Source organism: Prionailurus viverrinus, chromosome B3 (assembly GCF_022837055.1).
Source record: "Prionailurus viverrinus isolate Anna chromosome B3, UM_Priviv_1.0, whole genome shotgun sequence".
Lineage (NCBI taxonomy): Eukaryota > Metazoa > Chordata > Mammalia > Carnivora > Felidae > Prionailurus > Prionailurus viverrinus.
In genome coordinates this window covers 79599288-79618712 of record NC_062566.1, presented here as the reverse complement: position 1 = coordinate 79618712, position 19425 = coordinate 79599288, and the positions used below count along the sequence as shown (strand labels likewise).

General features: G+C 36.7%; 1 protein-coding gene across 1 annotated transcript in view; it reads left to right on the top strand.

Moving 5' to 3' along the window:
- SNX6 (sorting nexin 6) overlaps positions 1 to 19425 on the top strand; it is a 62244-nt gene that overhangs the window by 7914 nt on the left and 34905 nt on the right. The window contains exons 3-6 of the mRNA XM_047862685.1: positions 8285 to 8389; positions 9263 to 9373; positions 11938 to 12059; positions 14054 to 14177. Coding sequence (XP_047718641.1) covers positions 8285 to 8389; positions 9263 to 9373; positions 11938 to 12059; positions 14054 to 14177 — 462 coding nt within the window. The remainder of the gene's footprint in view (positions 1 to 8284; positions 8390 to 9262; positions 9374 to 11937; positions 12060 to 14053; positions 14178 to 19425) is intronic.

Below are 19425 nucleotides of genomic sequence, written 5' to 3'. Positions count from 1 at the left end.
GGAAATTAGGTGCTCAGTGTGTGAAGGGTTTGTGGGACCGAGGCTAACTTGACTAGAAGAGCAGTATATGAACAGGTTGTGGAGCAGACAGGATGATTAAATGCTCAGGTGGGCAGACAATTCTGCCCTCTACAGGATACCACTTATGAGAAAGTGGAGAAGATGATGAGGCTAGAAGAGTTTATTGATGGGTCTAAGGAAAAAACAGCTGCTAGTGTTTATTTCTTTGGGATGTGGGAAACAAAGTCACTCGTTGAGAGTGGGCGTGGAAATATAGATGGTTGAGGTAGTAAAAGTTTGGTGTAGTTGCTGAAAGGAATCAGAAGGGGAGCTGAACAGATCTTTCCAGGAGTGTTGAGTGGTTTTAAGAGCCTAATGCAATTTGAAGACCATTAATTTGTATTAGACCAGTTGTGACTTCTCTAGCCACACTCAGCAGCTCAGAAAGCAAAGATGATTGTTGAATTGATCCTGAGTGTGGGAATTTGCAAGCCAAGTATGGCAGAAAGAGCAATGAGAATTGTTAGGACCAATAAGAAAAGTATTGGAGTGATACACCATGCAGTGGGGTGGAAGAGGAGGGAAGCAGAGAGAGGGGTAACAGGCTGGAGATACATGGAAAGGTCACGGGACAGGAGGTATTGATAAGGTTAAATTGTACACATAGTAAAAACTGGTAAGGAAAAGAGAATAGGAAACACTTAATTTTTGTGTTTTATTACATAAAGTTGATTTGTGTTCCTCACTACAGATTTCTTGAAGGCAAGGCTTTTTGTTCACCTTATATATTCCATAATACCTAGGACTGTTGTTTGAATATACTTTTAAGTTCGTTAAAAAGTTTATTAAATAAATGTGTATTAGTATATTGTGTAAAGAGTAAAGTGTTGTATTTGTACACTTGTACATTTGTATTAACTTTGACTTAGAGGGAATGCAGAGGTGAACACCATTAGTACTTCCCTCCCTAGTAATACCCTAGTAATATTTTATTGTGTCTGATATGGTATGTGAGAGGAAGTCTGCTTGCAAATGCCAGCTGTAACTTTAGCCACATACAGCAAGCAGTTCAAAGTGTAAACGCAGAGAGTTGATGGTTGAATTGATACTAATTATGGGAATTTGCAAACCAGGTATAGTATATGAGAGAAAATCTGGCTGCAAATGCCAGTTTCCAGAAAATGTATATATAATCAAGCATTGATTTGACTGCTCAGTATAAGATGTACAGTAATAATAAAAATTATGTATTAACAGGACTTCCAAAATCATATTTATACTAGGAGTTAAATAAATTTAAAATTTGGCCTGAATTCGTGAGCCTAATGAAATTTACTTCTGTCTGTCTCAGGGGTTTTCTGTTGATTATACTCTTAATTACAGTTTCTTAGCCCAGTTATGGTTACCACCTTTCTTTCTACTCTTCTCTACATTCAATAAATATTTATTGAGGTCCACCACTGGGCATATAGCAATGAACAAAATAAAAATCTGTGTCCTTACAGAGCTGACATTATAGTTATGGAGGACTGTTAAAAAAATAAAATATAGTAGATGGTAAACAAGTACTAGGAAAAAAATGAGGTGTGGGGTGCATGAGTAGCTCAGTCAAGTAAGCATCAAACTCTGGATTTTGGCTCAGGTCATGATCTCAAGGTGTTGTGGGATTGAGCCCTGAGTCAGGCTCTGCACTGACAGCACCTAGCCTGCTTGGGATTCTCTCTCTCCCTCTTCTCCTTTCCCCTGCTTGTGCACATGCTCGCTCTCTCTCTCTCAACATAAATAAATATTGGGGTGCCTGGGTGGCTCATTCGATTAAGTATCTGACTTCAGCTCAGGCCATGATCTTGAGGTTTGTGAGTTTGAGCCTCATGTCGTGCTCTCTGTTGGCTTTCTGCTGGCTCTCCACTGTCAGTACAGAGCCTACTTCAGATCCTCTGTCCCCCTCTCTCTCTCTGTCCCTCCCCTGCTCTCTCTCAAATAAATAAACAATAAGTTAAATAAACAAATATTTTTAAAGGGGGGATAGGGATTTGTTTGGGGGTGGAGGGGAGTTGAGTTGTAGTCTTAGGGTTGCCAGGAAAGGCTTTCTTGAAAAGGCAACATTTTGGTAAATAACTTGAAGGAAATGAAGGAGTGAGTCATGCAGATAGATACCTGGGGGCAGAATGTTCCAGGTAGAGGGATCAGTGAATACAGTGACTCCTGAGGTGGCAGCATGCTTCTGTATTTAAGGGGCAACAAAGAGGCCATATGGCAGGGCTGCAGTCAGCCAGAGGAATAATAGATTAGCCTGAGAGATGATGTCCGAAGCAGACTTTGTAGGGCCTGGTGGACTTTGGCTTTTCTTCAAGTAGGGACCCCTAGGTTTTGAGCTGAGGAATGATTTTTAGTTTAATAGGATTATAAGGGATAGATTAAAGATGGAAAAGGACAGAAGCAAGACACCATTTGGGAGGCTATACAGTAGTCAGTTATTTTCCTTTTCTTCCTTCCTCCATCCATCCATCTCTATACATTTGCTTTTCTGGCAAAAGATGAACAACTAATTTTTTAGAAATGTTCTAAAGTAGATACTTTATAGTAAATGAGTCAGTATAGTAAACTAGTAGTGAATGTTTTCTTTACTAAAAATTACATGTGGAAAATTAATCAGCAATAGGACAGTGTCTTCCAAATTATCTTTTTAATGGTACTGTATTTATGTTGCTTAATCCATTTGCTCTGTCTTGTCTTTTTCTTGACCATGACACTAATGTTTAACCTAGCCAGTCTTTGACAAAAGACTGCAACGTTTGTCAGCCCAGATGAGGATGAAAATGGTGAATGTAGTCTAATGAGGATTTCTTCACTTACCTCACTAATTTCAAAAAGTTAATTAAATGTTGATGAATCATAAGTTGTTTGCTTTCACTCTTTCCCTTAATAAAAACTAACATTAACTTTTCTCTAAAAAAAGAATACATGCCTGAAAAATCTTGTGTATATTTTATGAAATTAATATTAAATTTACAATAAAAATATATCAAATCTAAGGCACAATTGACTGGAAGGTATACTTTATATGCTACTAAGAAAGAAAAAAGATTGCCAATTAAACTGGAATTTGTCATCAGTTATAAGGCATTCCTATTTCAGATGTTAAAATGTGCAAACTATGCATCTAGAATTGATGAAATAATAGCAGATTAGCTTTCATTGGAAATTTTGTATTTGTGTAGGGGATGATTTCATTTATTGGCTGGCTTTTCCATTACACATCTTAGTAGAAACAGGGCTTAAAACAAAACAAAACAAAACACCCTGATGTGTGTGAAGCAAATCTATTGTCAAACAAAATATTCCTTTTTGTTTCCTTTTCTCTGTAAACTTGGAAATGGAAAAAAAAATTGAGATGTGAAACTGATATTTTGAACCTATTATGAAATATAAATTAAAGGAGTCACAATCTCAGCATCAGCAGTTTGCTGTGACCCTATTTATGTGTGATTCATGCGCTTTTCCTGAGATCAGTTCTAGAACATACTTGCTAAAAGAATGAAAAAGACAAATGATAGATTGGATTAATAGCTGTAAGATCATATGTGAAGGGCTACAAGCTTTCATAAGGCATACAAAAGAATTTATAGAAGAGTTAGAAAAAAAAGTAGAAACGTAAAAGTAATGGGAATTTCTAGGGATGATTGTGGCCATGATTACAGGCATGTAACCTGTGTATTTGTCAAGACTCTTCAAATTACATACTTAAAACCTGTGTTTCGTTGTATGTAAGGTATACCTGAAAAGAGAGAATCCAAGAACAAAAACAGTAAATACATAACATAAGAATATTTGTTATCAAAAAAAGTTACAATTTAAAAAAGCCAAGCGTTGTGCTATCAGAAAAAAGGAGGCAAGTATATTTGATATACAGAGATAAGGAAATGGAAGAAAGAAATAATTGGGAATAACTTTGAATTGGAAGCATAAATAACAGCTATTCAGATGTAGAAATCCTGAAAATTGATAATACAACAGTTAAAATCTGAAAATTAAAATGTACATACGGATATAACACCTGGGAACAATGTTTTATATAATCATTAAAAACAAAATATTAGCAGTTGAGTTGAAGTTTTCAAAGATTGTAAAGGCAAAGACAACCCTGTAAGTCTAGGCTAGGGTTTCCAAACACAGTTTTTAAGGCTTTTCCTTGATGATTGTTTTGATAAACCTGTGATCAGGCCTGGGGTTCTGTATTTTTAACAAGTACCCAGGTTGATGCCTATCAGTTGTATTTGGGAAATGCTTGACAAGGCAGAGAAAACATAAGAAAAGCCAAGATTATTATTCCAAAAATCGTAATGATAAATTTATTAATTTCCTGTGGCTGCTCTAACAAATTACTACAATCTGATCACTGAATACAGCAGAAATGTATTCTCTTCACAGTTCTGTAGGCCAGAAGTCCGAAAACAGGATCACTGAACTGAAATCAAGGTGTCAGCAGGGCCATGCTCCCTGGGATTCTAGGGAAGAATTTGTTGCTTGTCCCTTCTGGTTTCTGGTGGCTGCCAGCAAACCTTAGCTTGTGGCTGGATCACTCTAATCTCTGCATCCATAGTCCTGTTGCCCTCCCCTTTGTCTGTGTCTAATCTCTTTGCACCTCTTATAAGGATATCTGTAACTGCATTTAAGGCCCATTTGGGAAATCCAGGATAATCTCCCCAGGTTCCAGATATTTGGATGTGCATGTTTTGGGGGGAGCCATTATTCACTCTACCACAATAAGCATCTTAAAAGTGTCCTGATTGTGAGTAAAGAGAAAAAAGGAAACACTTCTTTTTTTTTTCCTTTTAATGTTTGTTTATTTATTTGTTTGTTTATTTGAGAGAGAAACCCCAAGCAGGCTCCACACTGTCAGCCCAGAGCCAAATGTGGGGCTCAATACCACTCAATAAACCATGAAATCATGACCTGAGCTGAAATCAAGAGTCAGATGCTTAACTGACTAAGCCACCCAGGTGCCCCTCAAGGCAACTCTTAATTTCATTTCTTTTATCAGACAATGGCTTACATATAGCATTGAGTACAATAACAAATTTTTAAATAATTTATGTAAGTTTATAGTATAAACTTTAAAAAAGATGATTACTGATGAAATTTAACTTAATATAAACTTAAGTTACCTATAAAGTTTTTACTAAAGGCCATCAGAGATAGTACTACATAATTTAAGTGGTTTTTTTTTTTAAGTTTATTTATTTGTTTTGAGAGAGAGAGGATCTCAAGCAGGTTCTGAGCTTTCAGCACAATCTCCCAAACCATGAGATCATGACCTGAGCTGAAATCAAGAGTAGGGCACTTAACCAACAGAGCCATTCAGGCACCCCAGTACCATGTAATTTATTTTTTTCTTAAAAATGTTTTTGATGTTTATTTTTGAAAGATCACGAGCAGGGGAGGGGCAGAGTGAGAGAGAGAGAGAGAGAGAGAGAGAGAGAGAGAGAGAATCCAAAGCAGGCTCAACATGGGGTTTGAACTCATGAACCACGAGATCATGACCTAAACTAAAGTTGGACGCTCAACCGACTGAGCCACCAAGGCACCCCTGTAATGGTCTTTATCTTTTAAAAACAGGTCTACTCAATCTAGAACCAATAGTACAGAAGTGAAATGTTACTTTTGTTCATTACTAATGGAAGTTAAACAACTATTTAATGAAAAAATTCCTAAAATTAATATTTTAATAGATCATGGGATTTCCATTTTAAGGGGGCTCCCCACCATTTGTAAAAGTAATGCATGCATATTGTGGACAATTGGGACAATGAAGGAATATATAAAGAAAATCCACTGATGGTCCCATTTTGTTATATTTCCTATAAGCCTTTTATGTATGCATTTTTTTTAAGTTTATTTATTTTGAGAGAGAAAGAGAAAAATGCGAGCGAGGGAGGGGCAGAGAGAGAGGGACAGAAAGAATCCCAAGCAGGCTCCATGCTGTCAGCATAGAGCCCGATGCAGGGCTCGATCTCACAAACCGTGAAACCATGACCTGAGCTGAAATCAAGAGTCGGACACCGACTGAGCTACCTAGGTGCCCCTGCACTTTTAAATATATGACTGAGGTCATAAACAATTCTGTTTCCAGCATTTTTTTTCCTTTTACATTGTAATTAAAATTTGAAATGCTGATGATTAGGTGAGATTCCCAAAGTAAGACCTGGGTTTTACAATTGGAGTATTTGAAGCAGGCTGGGTAGTTAATTAGACTTTAAATATTTCATATTTTTGCAGCTGGCTAAGACTTTATTTTCATCTTTTAGTGTGTTTGATTTTTTTTATAGGTTTCCAAATTAGTCAAACATTTTAGAATGCATTATTTGTTTAAAGGGGAAGAATATAGATGAAATTTAAGAATTATAAACATGGTAAGAATTAGAGGGGTGCCTGGCTGGCTCAGTCAGAGCATGTGACTCTTGATCTTGGGATTGTGAGTTGGAGCCCCACGTTGGTGATAGAGTTTACTTTAAAGAAAAAAGGTGGGGGGGGGGGCTGCCTGGATGGCTCAGTTGGTTAAGATTTTAGGGGCGCCTGGGTGGCGCAGTCGGTTAAGCGTCCGACTTCAGCCAGGTCACGATCTCGCGGTCCGTGAGTTCGAGCCCCGCGTCAGGCTCTGGGCTGATGGCTCAGAGCCTGGAGCCTGTTTCCGATTCTGTGTCTCCCTCTCTCTGCCCCTCCCCCGCTCATGCTCTGGCTCTCTCTGTCCCCAAAAAAATAAATAAACGTTGAAAAAAAACCTTTAAAAAAAAAAAAAAAAGATTTTAGTTCAGGTCATGATCTCACAGTTCATGAGTTTGAGCCACGTGTCAGGCTCCTCCCCCGCTCAAGTGTACACGAGGTCTCTCTCTCAAAATAAATAAACTTCAAAAAAAGAATTATAGAGAAGTCTTCTCATAGACAAGTAAATGGAAGCACTACATAGAGAACGTATTCAATCATTTAAATATATTAAAGCTTGTAGAGTAAAATGTGAGATTTAATTCCTACACAGGAGGTAGTTATTGAGTATTATGTTGCCGTTTTTAGCACTATAAATATGTTATATGTAATATATTTAATAGTTTCATTGTAAATTCCTGAACTAAAATAAGCAGTAGAGTTAAAATTATTAGCCTTTTCATTATTTTTCTTGTTCTAAAAGGTAGATACTTTCCTTAATTTTAGGATACTTGAATGTTAATGAACCATCTTCTTGGAAAATAGTTTATTTTATGTATTTATTTCTTTCAAACAAAAGGTCCTGCATATTTATTACTGAATCACCTTACTGGTGCAGAAGCATAGTAACAGAGAAGAATCATTTTTCTAGTAAAACATGTTTATTGTTGAGGTGGTAGTGATGTTTACAGAGTGATAGAATACAAGTATGTAACCTTCATGCAGCATAAATATATATGCCATCTCATGTGCTATCCATTCTAGACCAGCTTGATTCTTCTCCAGTGTCTCCTCTTGGAGTTGTACCTGATTTTATTACCAGTTTTCATCCGAATTCACTGGGGAATGGGATGATTCTGCTTTTGTTTCTTGGCCACGTTTTTTGTTTGTTTGTTTGTTTTAATCTTTATTTATTTTTGAGAGAAAGAGAGACAGAATGTGAATGGGGGAGGGGCAGAGAGAGAGGGAGACAACAGAATCCGAAGCAGGCTCCAGGCTCCAAGCTGTCAGCACAGAGCCCGACGTGGGGCTCGAACTCACAAAACGTGAGATCATGACCTGAGACGAAGTCGGACACTTAACCGACTAAGCCACCCAGGCGCCCCTGTTTCTTGGCCACATTTTAAGCGTGATTCTGCAAGTCTTGTGAGAAGACCCAAATCAGAGTATATTAATGTGCAGAGATGGGATTCAAACCCAGGTCATCCAAGCTCCTAGGCTAGGGTACCTTCCAGACTTCCCTGCTGCTACCCATGGTAAGAAGCAGTTAACTTCACACACCACAATGGCAGAGAAGAGGAGAGAGAAAAAATAGTTTACTTTTTGAGTGAAATTATAATGAATAATGGTTATCCCATTGACTCATACAAAGCGTAGTTGAATACTATAGAATGAAAAATTAAGGTAATAACATACCCAAATAACCTGCCCTTCAAAATATGTATGTAGTTCTAATGAACTTGAGTACTTTTTTAGATTTAAGATTATTTTGTTTTGTTTTTGCATTGTGTTAATGTCTGAGAAAGGAATGAGATTCTATAAATGCCCATAGGATTTTTATTAAGGTGTTATCTTTTTCTAGCTTAAAGCAATAAATGTAGATCTTCAAAGTGATGCTGCTCTGCAAGTGGACATTTCCGATGCTCTGAGTGAGAGAGATAAAGTAAAATTCACTGTTCACACAAAGGTAAATGTGATTTTGTACTTGTACTATTTTAGCTATTTATTGTGCAGATGTTATATATGTGATAATATATTGACTGGAACTTTGGTTTTGAACATAATTAGAAGTAAACTATATTTTAGTTTATAAGCTACTGCTTTTATTGTAACAGTTTTAAGGAAATGTACTTGTTAAATTTTTTTTTAATTTTTTAAGTTTATTTATTTATTTAGAGAGTATCCGTGAGGGAGGGAGGGAGGGAGGGGCAGAGAAAGAGGGAAAGAGAGGGAATCCCAAGCAGGCTTCGGGCATGCAGGGCTCCATCCCACAAATTGTGAGATCATGACCTGAGCCAAAGTCAGGAGTTAGACCCGTAACCAACTGAGCTATCCAGGTGCCCCAGGGAAATGTACTTTTTTTAAAAAATGCACTTTTTAAAGACTAACATTTAAGAATTACTCACAAAACCTGGGTGTAATGCAGATTTAATTTTCTCTAGACTTCTATTAATATCTTTCATCATTCTTGTTTTCAATTTTGTTTTGTTCTTTCAGTTAATTAAATTACTGTCTTACAAATTATTTTCTTCTTGGATTTCAGTTTTTAGGCATATTTTCAGACTGTAGATCTATTTTTCTTTGAATAGTTGAGTTTGATATATATTAGTAAGACAACTTTTAAATGGTGGTAGCAGTATAGTATAATAAGTCTGTCAAATTATTTTCTTAAACATCTCAGGATAATTTTGTCTGATGTCTCCGAGTTTTTATAATAGAGTTTAAAAGTGCTGATAATCTTTCGCATGAGACTAATCTACAAAAATAAGATAAAAAATATTTACTAAAAGCCTTTTAGTGCAATTTTGATTTTTATTCAAGAGAATCTCTGTCTTTGCAGAGTTCGTTGCCAAATTTTAAACAAAATGAGTTTTCTGTTGTTCGACAACATGAGGAATTTATCTGGCTTCATGATTCCTTCGTTGAAAATGAAGACTATGCAGGTTATATTGTGAGTATTGGGGTTCCATTTTAATCCCATTTTCTAGGAGCTTTTTAGGTACTTTATTATGTGTTAAATTTTTAGTGTACTGGTGTAATTTTTTTAAATTGCCAATTAGAAAACACAATGTACGATCACCTTTTATCCTAAATTGCCTAGTTTGAAAGTGTGGAGATATGGCTATGTTATGCTCCTTCATTTAAATTTAAATTCTTATTGTTTACTGGAAGTGAAATGGGTTTTTCCTAGGGATTAATTAAGGGGATGTTACAAACCATACTGGTTTTGAACACTTAGGTAGACAAATACTTAGAGTTGGAGGTACCTTAAGAAGTCATCTAATCTAAGTATGTACCAGATGTTGTGCCTCAGCCATTGTCCACACTCAGATTCCTGAAATTTAGTTTCATTTGATATCCTTGAAATTATCCTGACTTGATTCTTTCTCCATCCTTGTGGCTACTCCTCAGTCATTTGCTTTTTCTTTGTGTAACTCAAAATTTGGTTGACCACTGGCCGTACATTTTTTTCTTTTTTTCTTTAAAAAAAATTACCAGTTTATATAAAGGATACAACCAGACAGCCCAAAGGAAGAGATGCATAGGACAAGGTACAGGGATCGGGGTTGGGGCATAACTTTCATGCCCTCTCCAGGTATACCACCTTCCACCTCCATAGCATGTCAGTGTGTTCACCAAACTGGAAACTCCTTCTCTTCCCATCTTATTTCCACCTTTTCTTCCTCATCTTGTCTAATGGCATTTTCTTACTACAATTTCCTTCTATAGACTAAACACTCCTCAAAGATCAAGACCATCTTTGCTTGTTTTTTTTAAGATTTTTTTTATTATTACACTATATGTTAACTAACTTGGATGTAAATCTTAAAAAATAATAAAGATAAGTAAAAAAAAATACTTAATCACATATAAAAAAAGTTTGTTGGTTTTTTTTTTTTTTTTTTCAAATTATTTTAGCTAGCAGGAACAGGGAAGAGGGGCAGAGAGAGAGAGAGAATCTTAAGCAGAGTCTATGCTCAGCACAGAGCCTGACACAGCGCTTGACCTCATCACACTGAGATCATGACCTGAGCCAAAATCAAGAGCCAGATGCTCAACCAATTCAGCCACCCAGGACCCAGGCACCCTAAGGTAGATAGATAGATAGATAGATAGATAGATAGATAGATAGATAATTACTTATTTTGGAGAGAATGCAGGTGGGGGAGGAGCAGGGAGAGGGGGACAGAGGATCTGAAGGGAGCTCTGTGCTGACAGGCTGACAGGAGCAAGTCCGACGTGGGGCTCAAACTCACGAACCTTGAGATCATGACCTGAGCCAAAGTCGGATGCTCAACCAACTGAGCCACCCAGGTGCCCCTATTTATTTATTTTTAGTGTTTATTTATTTTGAGAGAGAGAACATACATATGAGAAAGGGAGGGGCAGAGAGAGAGGTAGAGAGAATCTTAAGCCGGCTCCATGCTCAGGAGCCCAGCAAGGGGCTCAGTCTCACAGCTGCAAGATCACAATCTGAGCCAATATCAAGAGTCAGACGTTTGACTGAGCCACCCAGGCCCCTGCTCCAAGATTTTATTTTTAAGTGATCTCTACACCCAGCATGGGGCTTGAACTCGCAACCCTAAGATTAGGAGTCGCATACTCTACCAACTGTGTCAGCCAGGCACCCAAGACCATGTCTTGTTTATCTTTATATGCACATTGTTCAGTATCATGCCTGGTGCATAGTAGATGTGAATATGTGCTTAGCTGTACTTGATGCTTCCTTCCCTATTGCTTTCCTCAAGCATAACTCTTTTCTTGTATTCATTCTTTAACTTTTCCTCTACTTATCTTTTCTTCTTGCTTTCTTTGCTTCCCATCATTTTCCCTTAACAATTCTTATTTGTAAGCCCTTCCTTTTAAGGTAAACTTTTTTCTTCTATCCTTCCCTTGAAAGATAGGTCTCTTCTAGATACTATATTTTTACTTAAGATAAGTATTTACTCACCCCCTTACTGTGAGTGAATGGAATGAGGTTAGTCATTAATCTCTGTTTTGTTGTCTTGGTTTTAAGTCCGTGCTCTATGCTTCTGGTGCACTCCTCCAGTTAAGGAACCCTTTTTAACATCCCTTGCTGGATTGTACTGTTGGCATCCATGAATTTAAGAAACATAGAATAGCATAAAGCTACTATGAATTCATTAATTTAAAAATATATGTTTGTATTTGATCAAACTATTTACATACTTCTGAAAATTGGTATGCATATTAATTTAGTGTATAGTCAGAGCTTAATGTGTTTATACATTTGAAGACTCTAGGTTGCCACATAGGAATCTGCAGATTAAAGTTTGGGAACTACTGTTCTAATACTAGAAAATAGTGCTCTGCCATATTTCTTCCTTGTGCAAAGGACCTAATCAAATTTTCTAACCTGAATTGAGATATTCCTGGTGCCATGTTCATTCAAGATGTCTTTAGCTCTCCCAGACACAGTCTTTTATGGTAGCAGTAGTACAGTTGCTGTGAAAACTAAAAGTCTTTAAAATTAGTGATTTGATTTTCTTACAGATCCCACCAGCACCACCAAGACCTGACTTCGATGCTTCAAGGGAAAAACTACAGAAGCTTGGAGAAGGAGAAGGGTCCATGACAAAGGAAGAATTCACAAAGATGAAACAGGAACTGGAAGCGTATGTGATTTTTGTTGTTGGTTTTGTTAATTGTGCTTATTTTAATGCCTTTTTTCTATGCTCTCTGATATCCCATCCTTTTAATCATTTCACCACAGTGACCCTTTCTGAAAGATGCAGGTTTAAGCCAAACAACCAGTTTTAATGATCATGATCAGAGCCTACAGGAAAATTATAGAATAATTGCCTACATTGTAAAATTCTTTAAATTAATGTTTTAAATAGACTCTGAAAATTGAAAATGGGGGGTCCAAAACTTTATTTAAAAATAGTAGAAAGGGAAATAGGACTTTTTGAAGCAGAATATAAGTTGTTTTGGTTTTTATCTACAAGGCCTTAGTCATTGCCAACCTGGTTTTCTTTTTTCGATGTGTGCATACTACCCAAACTTCTGTTTTCTGTTTCTCATAGAAATATGCACCAAGCAACTCTGCACATACTCTGTTTTCTTTTTTAAAAAGTGTGTGTGTGTGTGTGTGTGTGTGTGTGTGTGTGTGTATACGCATGTGTGTGCACGCGTGCACCTGTCTAAATGGCTGTGTCTGTGTTTAATTTTTGCCCTCTTTCTTTCTGCCTATGGCTTCTGGCTAAGGGGAAAAGAATAGGAGCAAAGTAAAAGGAGAATAGTTTTAAAATGTTTTTTATTAAATGATTATTAGTTTCACATATACTAGAAATGCATTAAATCTTTGAAAAAACTGGAGATAACTTCTGTTTTGCGTTTAGCATATTTGCTGAAAATGCAGAATCTTTCCCTTCTTATTAGACATTTGAAGTAATTTTAGATTTACAGGATATTGTTTTCTGTATTTTGAGAGCAGTACAAGTAAACACTTTCCCTTGTATCATCATCACCTCCATCACTCTTTTTCTGATCATTTCTCCTCTTCATTCATTTCCTTTTCTCCTCTTCCACTTAGTTTCAGTTTTTAAGCATATATGCACCTGGCTACTAGACTCCTCTTCAGAATGCTAAACTCGTTTGACAAGATAAATTAGCAAAGTAGATCTTTTTTGTCAAAGTGTAAGGTGACATATTTTAAGATTTTTGTCCATGCTGGGTGCAAGCAATAGTCTGAGAGACAGAGATACATACTTTTATAGTTATAAGACTGAAAACTGGAAATTAGCAGAGCACATTAATATTAAAGAATCTGTGGTTTTCCAGTGGCCCTGATCATGATTCTTTTGTGGTCTGGTTAGGGGTTGGATAACAGAGAACCTTGGGTTTATTCTACTGCTACCTCCATCCTCTGCATCCTTCTTTTTTGTCTTCACTGAATGACTACCCTCACAGAGATCAAACTTCTCCCAACATTGGTCCTGCTGGTTTGCTGGTATGTAAAATTTATCCTCCTTGCACGTAGTTGAAGCAAGAATATTGGGCCTTTTCCTTGAGTGTTTCTTTTTTCAAACTGACGTATATTACTATATGATCACTGTGATTCACTGATGAAATTAAAATATTTTAAACATAATTTTCCAATGTAATGACAAAAGTTAGTCTCTGTGGTGTGCTTTTTTTCTTGTGTGTTTGGGTCATTAGATGAAAATAATTATTAATGTTGAAAATATTCTTACTGAGGTTTGAGTTTAGATTTTTTTTTTGTACACAGGTATTTAAAAGCAGTAATTATCGAGAAATTGATCCATAAAGATTGTATCAAATAATTTGTAGTGTACTTTCTCTGGAGCTGAAAACAAACACCCCTATAGTTATCTTTAACATCAACTTGCATAGGAAGAAAAGTTCATAAAACTTAAAAATATTAACATTTAAATATAATAAATACTATTAACTAGCATGAAGTCTTTTCAGAGCTGGATTTTATACATTTTATTAACAGTTCAACTAAAACCTTTGTTTACATGGATTATATATTTGTATCTTTAATTTTGCATTTAGAATAATTTGGAGTATTTGTTGAAAACTGTTACGGACTATTTTCTAGTTGATGCAGTGTTTTACCTTTAATTATGTGTATTGTTTCTAGTGAATATTTGGCAATATTCAAGAAGACTGTTGCAATGCATGAAGTGTTCCTATGTCGTGTGGCAGCACATCCTATTTTGAGAAAAGACTTAAATTTCCATGTCTTCTTGGAATATAATCAAGATGTGAGTATTGATTAAAGCAGTAATAAAGGTTTATTTTTAGAGTCACTGTAAAAGGCAGGGAGTAGTTAGAAAAAAACCTTTTTTTGTAATGTTCTTATTTTTCAAGGTAGTGTAAAATGACATTTTTTTTAGTGGTAATAGAGTATTTCAATACAACTAGAGAAGAAATGAAGAAATTGAAGAAATGAGGCTAAATCATGTTACTGCATGGGACATTGATTTTCATCCTGAATTGTGAACCTCTTAAGAAATAAGATTATCATGGGGCGCCTGGGTGGCGCAGTCAGTTAAGCGTCTGACTTCAGCCAGGTCACGATCTCGCGGTCTGTGAGTTCGAGCCCCGCGTCAGGCTCTGGGCTGAGGGCTCGGAGCCTGGAACCTGTTTCTGATTCTGTGTCTCCCTCTCTGTCCGCCCCTCCCCCGTTCATGCTCTGTCTCTCTCTGTCCCAAAAATAAATTAAAAAAAAAACGTTGAAAAAAAAAAATTTAAAAAAAAAAAAAAAGAAATAGGATTATCAACTTGATTGTTTCCTAAATTTGAGTTTGAAGTTTTCTGAAATTCCAGGGAGGTGCTTGAGCTAAAGAATTCTAGATTACTTTAGGGTTAATCATTGCCTTTTGATCTGTTTAACTGACCTTTTTCAGTGCCAATTGCTCCTAATCTTCCTCCTTCCCTGCCTGAAAACTCTGTTACAGTGCAAATAGAAAAATTGATGTGGTTGAGCTTTAAAGATTTCTTCATTCATAGTACTGGCAAAATTTTTTTTTAATGGATAGGTGATACAGATCTTGGGATTTATATTTGAATGACAAGATTAACTCATAATTTTAGCAGAAAACAAATGTAGCATAGTGCTTATTTGCTTATAAGTTGACATCAAGATCAAAGAATTTTATGTATATAAATTTGCCCTTCTGGTTTGGTTTTAGTAGACATGACAATAAAATATCCTAAGTCTAGCAATAGAGAGAACACATTTTTTTGAAAGGGTATGAAGTAACTCAGGATCACAGAAACAGCATTTTAAGCCTGGATACTTTCACAAGTGTAAATATGGTATGTGATACTGGCATGTGGTCATTTACAACTAGGAACTGTAAAAAATTCTGGCTATGTCATGAATTATAAGAAGCTGAAAATAACTTGTGACTGGGTTGCCAAAGAACACATGATAGAATGCTGTCATCACTTTTTTTACTTTTATGTGTTTGTTTTTGCTTAACCTTATTCATGGCCTTGGCCAAAACCTTAATAATAATTGGTAGAGCAGCTTAGGCATACAGTGAGTATTATCAGTGCAAGGCCACTTGAGCTAGAGGAGCCTCATGCTCTGTGTACTCTGTCCCATTGCCAAATCCCTTAGTACTATCTGAAATTATATGTCTGTATTTTAAATTTTTATGTATTTATTATCTGTCCTCTCTACTAAAATGTAAGCTCTCTGAAAGCAAGGCTTGAATTTTACACCATTGTATCCTCACTGCTTTAGAATAATGGCTGACAATTAAGATGTAAAATAAGTATTTGTTAAAATGATAAGTGAAAGATTATTGATTGTTTTCCAGTTGTGGTGGTGGTTTTTTAACTTTTTTTTTTTTTTAATTTAAATTTTATAGTTAACATACAGTGCAATATTGGTTTCAGGAGTAGAATTCAGTGATTTATCACTTAACGTACAACACCCAGTGCTCATCCCAACAAGTGCCCTCCTTAGTACCTATCACTCATCTAGCCCATCTCCTACCCACGTCCCTCTGTCAACCCAGTTTGTTCTCTGTCATTAAGAGTCTCTTGTGGTTTGTTTCCCTCACTTTTCTTTCCCCCCTCTTCCCATATGTTCATCTGTTTTGTTTCTTATATTTCACATAGAAGCGAAATCATATGGGATTTGTCATTCTCTGGTTTACTTATTTCACTTAACATAATATATGCTAGCTCCGTCCACATCATTGCAAATGGCCAGATTTCATTCTTTTTGATGGCTGAGTAATATTCCATTGTATATATGTACCACATCTTCTTTATCCATTCATAAATTGATGGACATTTGGGCTCTCTCCATAGTTTGGCTATTGTTGATAATGCTATAAACATTGGGGTGCATGTACCCCTTCGAATCTGTATTTTTGTATCCTTTGGGTAAATACCTAATAGTGCAATTGCTGGATCATAGGGTAGTTCTATTTTTAGTTTCTTGAGGGACCTCCATACTATTCTCCAGAGTGACTGCACCAGTTTGCATTCCCACCAACAGTGCAAGAGAGTTTCCCCCTTTCTCTGCATGCTTGCCAACACTTGCTGTTTCTTATGTTGTTAATTTTAGCCATTCTGACAGGTGTAAAGTGGTATTTCATCATGGTTTTGATTTGTATTTCCCTGATGATAAGTGATGGTGATCATCTTTTATATGTCTGTTAGCCATCTGGATGTCTTCTTTGGAAAAGTGTCTGTTCATGTCTTCTGCCCATTTCCTCACTAGATTATTTGTTTTTTGGGTGTTGAATTTGGTAAGTTCTTTATGGATTTTGGATACTAAGCCTTTATCTGATATGTCATTTGCAGATATCTTCTCCCATTCTGTAGGCTATCTTTTAGGTTTGTTGGTTGTTTCCTTTGCTGTGCAGGAGCCTTTTAAGTTTATTTTTGAAAGAGAGAGAAAACATCAGCAGGGGAGGGGCAGAAAGAGAAGGGGAGATTGAATCCCAAGCAGGCTCCACACTCAGCATAGAGCCCCATGCAGGGCTCGATCCAACCATCAGATCAGGACCTGAGCTGAAATCAAGGGTCTGACACTTAACCGACTGAGCCACCTAGGTGCCCCAGAAGCTTTTTATTTAAGGAAGTCCCAATAGTTCATGTTTGCTTTTGTTTTCCTTAACTTTGGCAATGTGTCTAGTAAGAAGTTGCTCTGGCCAAGGTCAGAGAAGTTGCTGCCTGTGTTTTATTCTAGGAATTTGATGGTTTCCTATCGCACATTTAGGTCTTTCATCCATTTTGAATTTATTTTTGTGTATGGTGTAATAAAGTGGTCCAGGTTCATTCTTCTGCATGTTGCTGTCCACTTTTCCCAACACCATTTGTTGAAGAAACTGTCTTTTTTTCATTGGATTTCTTTCCTGCTTTGTTGAAGATTAGTTGACCATATAGTTGTGGGTCCATTTCTGGGTTTTCTATTCTGTTCCACTGATCTATGTTTCTGTGCCAGTACCATACTGTCTTGATGACTACAGTTTTGTAATATAGTTTGAAATCTGGAATCATGATGCCTCCAGTTTTGTTTTTCTTTTTTGGATTGCTTTGGCTATTCAGGGTCTTTTGTGGTCCCATACAGATTTTAGGATTGTTTGTTCTAGCTCTGAGAAAAATGCTGGTGGTATTTTGATAGGGATTGCATTAAATGTGTGGATTGCTTTGGGTAGTATTGACATTTTAACGTTTGTTCTTCCAATCCATGAGCATGGAATGCTCTTCCATTTGTTAGTGTCCTCTTCAATTTCTGTCATAAGTGTTTTATAGTTTTCAGAGTACAGATCTTTTACCTCTTTAGTTAGGTTTATTTTCCTAGGTATATTTTTGGTGCAGTTCCAAATGGAATCAATTCCTTGATTTTCTGCTTCGTTATCAATGTATAAAAATGCAACAGATTTCTGCATGTTGATTGTATGTCTTGTGACTTTGCTGAATTCATGTATTAGTTCTAGCAATTTTTTGGTGGAGTCTTTCGGATTTTCTACATAGAGTATCATGTGAAAGTTTGACTTCCTCCTTGCTGATTTGGGTGCCTTTTCTTTTTGTTGTCTGCGGAGATTAAGACTTCCAATAATGTGTTAAATAGTAATGATGAGAATGGGTATCCTTGTCTTGTTCCTGACTATAAAGGAAAGGCTTTCAGCTTTTCCCCATTGAGGAGGATATTAACTATGGGTCTTTCATATATGGTTATGATGTTGAGATATATTCCATCTATCCCTACATTGTTGAGGGTTTTTATTAAGAATGGATGCTGTATTTTGTCAAATGGATTATTGATTGTTTAGATCAGATTTATAAATAGCTTTGGAAAAAAATTAAGGTTTCATAAATTTTCTCCCTTCAATATAGATTTCTTTTTCTTCCTCCCACTAATATATGCTTAATAGAGATAATGATGTCATGCATTATAATAACCCTTTTAATACCAGCACATGGTATTTTGGAGAAACTCTAAAAAGACAGGAAAGTGGTTTGCAAATATTTTTTAATCATTAATTAATAGCAAGTATATTAACAGGTTATAGAAGATTATAGGCCCCAGGGCACCTGGGTGGCTCAGTCAGTTAAGTAAGATCAGGTCATGATCTCACAGTTTATGAGTTTGAGCCCAGGATTGGGTTCTCTATCAGTGCAGATCCTGCTTCAGATCCTCTGTCCCCATCTCTGCCCCTCCTCTGCTTGTGCTCCCTCCCTCTCTCAAAAATAAACAAACATTAAAAAAAAAGAAGGGACACCTGAGTGACTCAGTCGGTTGGGTGTGTGACTTCAGCTCAGGTCATGATCTCACGGTCCGTGAGTTTGAGCCCCGTGTCGGGCTCTGTGCTGACAGCTCAGAGCCTGAAGCCTGCTTCAGATTCTGTGTCTCCTTCTCTCTCTGCTCCTTCCCCACTCACACACTATCTTTCTCTGTCTCTTAAAAATAAATAAATGTTAAAAATTAAAAAAAAGAAGAAGAAGAAGAAAAGGTATATGCCTGGGTGGCTCAGTTGGTTAAGCATTTGACTCAGTTTCAGCTCAGGTCATGATCTCATGGTTGGTGGGTTCTAGCCACGCATGAGGCTCTGTGCTGACAGCGTGGAGCCTGTTTGTGATTCTCTCTCCCTCTCTCTGTGCCCCTCCCCTGCTCTCTCATTCCGTCTCTCTCAAAATATAAACTAATACAAAAAAAGTTTTTTAAAAAGAAGGAGATTATAGGCCCAAAACTAAGAGGTTTTTCTCTATGTTGTTCTAATGCTGTTTCACGGATCTTTACATACTTCAGTGGGGCAGGAAAAGCAATCTGCATGTGCTGTTTTGTTTTCTAAGTTTCAGAGAGCCATGGGACTGATAAGTTGCTGAAGTAGAGCTAGGGTGTCTTAAAGTCTAAAGAGGCCATCAGGCAGCTGGGAGGCCTAGAAAAGCTTATTCTAGCATTGAGTTGTTTGAGAAATAGTTGCTGTTGTAAGGAATGATTGCCTTTAATGTTTACTGCCTTACTTAAGTAGTTGTATACCT